The sequence below is a fragment of the Argopecten irradians genome, unplaced genomic scaffold (genome assembly GCF_041381155.1).
Source record: "Argopecten irradians isolate NY unplaced genomic scaffold, Ai_NY scaffold_0354, whole genome shotgun sequence".
Classification (NCBI taxonomy): Eukaryota; Metazoa; Mollusca; class Bivalvia; order Pectinida; family Pectinidae; genus Argopecten; species Argopecten irradians.
In genome coordinates this window covers 38,432-41,971 of record NW_027187821.1, presented here as the reverse complement: position 1 = coordinate 41,971, position 3,540 = coordinate 38,432, and the positions used below count along the sequence as shown (strand labels likewise).

Sequence of the window (3,540 nt, the reverse complement as noted above, 5' to 3'; positions counted from 1 at the left end):
TGTACCCGCATACATACATGACTTGTATACTGTAAACTAAAAAATGGAGAAAAATATTACTTAATTGATTCAAACCGTAATTAGTAGTCTTCCATTTTTGTCATATTTCATGAAATAATATAAATAGTGTTTTGACTTGACATTGATATGGTAATTGTTCAATAATTAAAACCCAACTTATTTGCCATATTTTCATATTCGTTTTTCAAGATTTTAAAAATAATTCATATGGTTTCAAGTCTGAATTATTCATCATATATTAGTTATAAATCCCTTCCTTCATAAGATAGAAATAAATTTTAGTCCTATGTGTAATTTATGTAATAGGGGAAAGGAGACAATTTATACATTGCTTATAGGAATGCAAGGAATTGTTACGACACTATCTATATATATGTATGTTATGCTATGTGTATGTATTTTATGCTGTGCCATTATACATGTGTTATTGTATGTGCATGTAATGTATTCATGCATGAATGTATTTATGCATGCCTTCATGTATGTTGTGTCATTGAAGCTATGCATATATGTTTATGTTATACCAGGTTATAACATGTTATGTCAAGTTATACATGTATATGTATTTATCACATAACTAGCCCGTTCAACCATATAATACGACCATGTGATAAATTATTATCTTGGTAGACGAAAACATCAAATCCGAGCCGAATGTTTACTGTTTTATATAGAGACGAAATTTAATGCTTAATTTTTCTTTCTATTAATAAAAGTTATGTGATGAATAGAATCTTACACTCGTGACAATGTGATACAAAATTTATCAAACTCGTTAAATAATTTGTTATGCCACTCGCCTTAAGGCTTGTTGGATATCAAATTATTGAACTCATTTGATAGATTTCATCACATCGCCACTCATGTAAGTTCTCTATGTACAGTTGTACACCTTGATGTTTGATGTGTTATGGATTGGTGCATATCGAAGTGTATGTATGTGTTCTATGTAAAATGTTAGAAAAAATTACAAAAAAGTGAGACATATAACTGTCTTATACAATGTAGAATCTATATATATAATTACATGTGTCTGCATTTCTGATATAAAATAAAACACTTGATTCCGGATACACAATTGTTTGTTGTTTTTTGGAGACAATTCTAATAAAGCAGAAGAAAAAAAAACTAGATATATTTATGTTCCAAATTAAGTTGAAGTAGGTTCATTTCAGCTATCGAGTGGATGATGTTTTTATTCTTAAAAAAATTGTCTATAGGGGCAGAAACATGTATATACTGTATGTTCCTGATAGGGGTGTGGTTTTGTGAAAAAATTCATTTCTTTTTCAATATTTATTTCTTTGGTTACCATGGGTTTCAAAGGCTTGAAAATCATAAAAAAACGCACGCATACCTACATTTTAACTGCGATATACATGTAGGCTAGCTGTGTTCATAAACCATGGGCCATATTTTTCAAAATTCTACAAAATCTACTGTATATTGCTACCATATCTAACTCGGGTTTCTCGTTTCTGTCATTCACTAGGTTTCATTTACCTATAGAGCGCGCATACATTATCACAGATATTCTTTATGATTACAACATACGTGAATGATCATGGTATTAAGTGTTTGTTACGAAATTTTCTACGTATTTTATGAACTTCACAGAATATTGCGTTTGGTGGAAGTAATAGCGTGAATCCCTGTGGTTTACTAGCTTATAAGTACGCATGCGCTGGCGTTATGTTTACCTCATCTCGGCGTCGACGACACCTTGGACGTTGATGGCATGGTACCCCTTCCTACATACATATACATGCTCGTCTCTGCTGGGGGATAAGATTGAGTCCCGTCGACAGCGCCGACAACGTTCGGAAATTGAGCAATATCATAAAATGCCTCTTTGGTGCGTCGGGTCATGGAATGATCGGGGAAACTGATAGCGTTGCCTTTCTTCTGTATCACCGCATCTGTCACAGACGTCACGATGCGGCTTACAGAAGACCGACTCACACCATGAGTATCCCCGATCTCTGAAAGGAACCCTCCTTTAGCAAAATATCGCAATGCAACGAGGACTTGTGTCGATGGCGATATTCCAAGCGAACGATATGTCTGTGTTGTAATCAATGGCTCCAAATCTTGTATTAATTCAATGATGCTTCTTCTATCCAAACGATATCTTGAAAAATATCTACATCGTCCATTACATCTAATACCATCGTTCTGTCCCTAAACACTCTTTCTCTCCTAAACGCTCTCCTTTGCCCTTCTTCAAACAACAAGTAAGACGCCATCTTTGTTCTTAAGTACAAGTTACGACAGGATAGAGTTGGCGTAAAGTTACGCAAGATTTTTGACGTAACTTACGAACGTTCGTAAGTTATGAAGTTTTGTGAAACGCTTAGTAATTCGTAAATATGACTTACGCAAAAGTTACGAAAATTCGTAAGTTACGAAGCTTTGTGAAACGGTACCATGAACATCTTATATGTAGGGATGTGATTGCTGCTGTTAGAAGAGGAAGTATATTTCTCAATACATTTATGTTTAAGATCATATCTGACATGTTTTCATGCTCATAAATATTGTTTGATCTACAGAGGTAATACTGTGAATAGAGAAAAAAACCACATCCGTTATGGTGATGGAAATATTCATAAGTGACATTTAGACTTTCATATAGATTGAATAAAATGATTAAAAAAACTGAACAGGAAACTCATGAAATTTTAATCGCACATTCATGCAGGCAAATCAAATGCAAGTTTAGTCTAGTGTTCTGGATCGTAAGTTCGAATCCCATTTGTGGAGGTTGCCTGGAACTGATCGATGGTCAGTGTTTTTTTCTCCAGGTACTCCAGTTTCTCCACCAACAAACCTGGCATTTCCTTGAATTACATGACCCTGATTGTTGATAGGACATTAATCTAATAAAACCCAAGTTCCAGACAGTATTTATGATTTTCACAAACTGTATTATCATATAATCTGCCTTATATCCAGTGATTTCGCCCGTGTAGTATTTTTGCATATGTCACTAGTGAAATATGACCTGGAGTGATTTTCATTGGCTGGAAATTCATTGTGACGTCAGACAGAAACAATAAAATGACGTCAGGAAAAACGACGAGACGTCAAGATTACGAGGATGGCGGGACAAAATGGCGACATCTGCATGGATTTTCGGAATACATTTTGACCAAATTCTTTGTTATGTAGGTATTTGTAGTTATGTGATAAAAAGTATCTTAAATTTGAGTTCATTTCATATGAGATTTTATGAAACTTGTCACGCCAAGGCTTGCAAAAATGAAATTTTCTTAGACTCGTTTCATAAAATCTCATATGAAATGTTCACTCATGTAAGATCCTCTATTTATTACAAATAGACTACCGGTAATAATAGATTACTTTACTGGTTGATCAATTAACAGTTTTACCCTACATGTATATGTAAACATACCTTTACAAAGACCACCAAAACTTGAGTAAACATTGCACTACACTTATTATTAAATATGTCTTAAAAGTTTAATAAATTAAAAGCTGCTACAGAGAGAGAGATCT

At 33.8% G+C, this 3,540-nt stretch overlaps 1 protein-coding gene across 1 annotated transcript; it reads right to left on the bottom strand.

The window, feature by feature from the left end:
• Positions 1-1,722: 1,722 nt before the first annotated feature.
• On the bottom strand, positions 1,723-2,267 carry LOC138312521 (putative nuclease HARBI1). The gene is made up of 2 exons (XM_069253362.1): positions 2,169-2,267; positions 1,723-2,085 (listed from the first exon to the last, which is right to left on the bottom strand). The coding sequence occupies exons 1-2, from the start codon at positions 2,265-2,267 to the stop codon at positions 1,723-1,725; spliced, it is 462 nt and encodes a 153-aa protein (XP_069109463.1).
• Between the last annotated feature and the right edge of the window lie 1,273 nt (positions 2,268-3,540).

Coding starts and splice junctions, on each gene's coding strand:
- LOC138312521 (XM_069253362.1), bottom strand. CDS start 2,267: ATGGCGTCTTACTTGTTGTTTGAAGAAGGGCAAAGGAGAGCGTTTAGG. Junction 2,086..2,168: donor TATTAGATGTAATGGACGAT/GTAGATATTTTT, acceptor ATTACAACACAG/ACATATCGTTCGCTTGGAAT.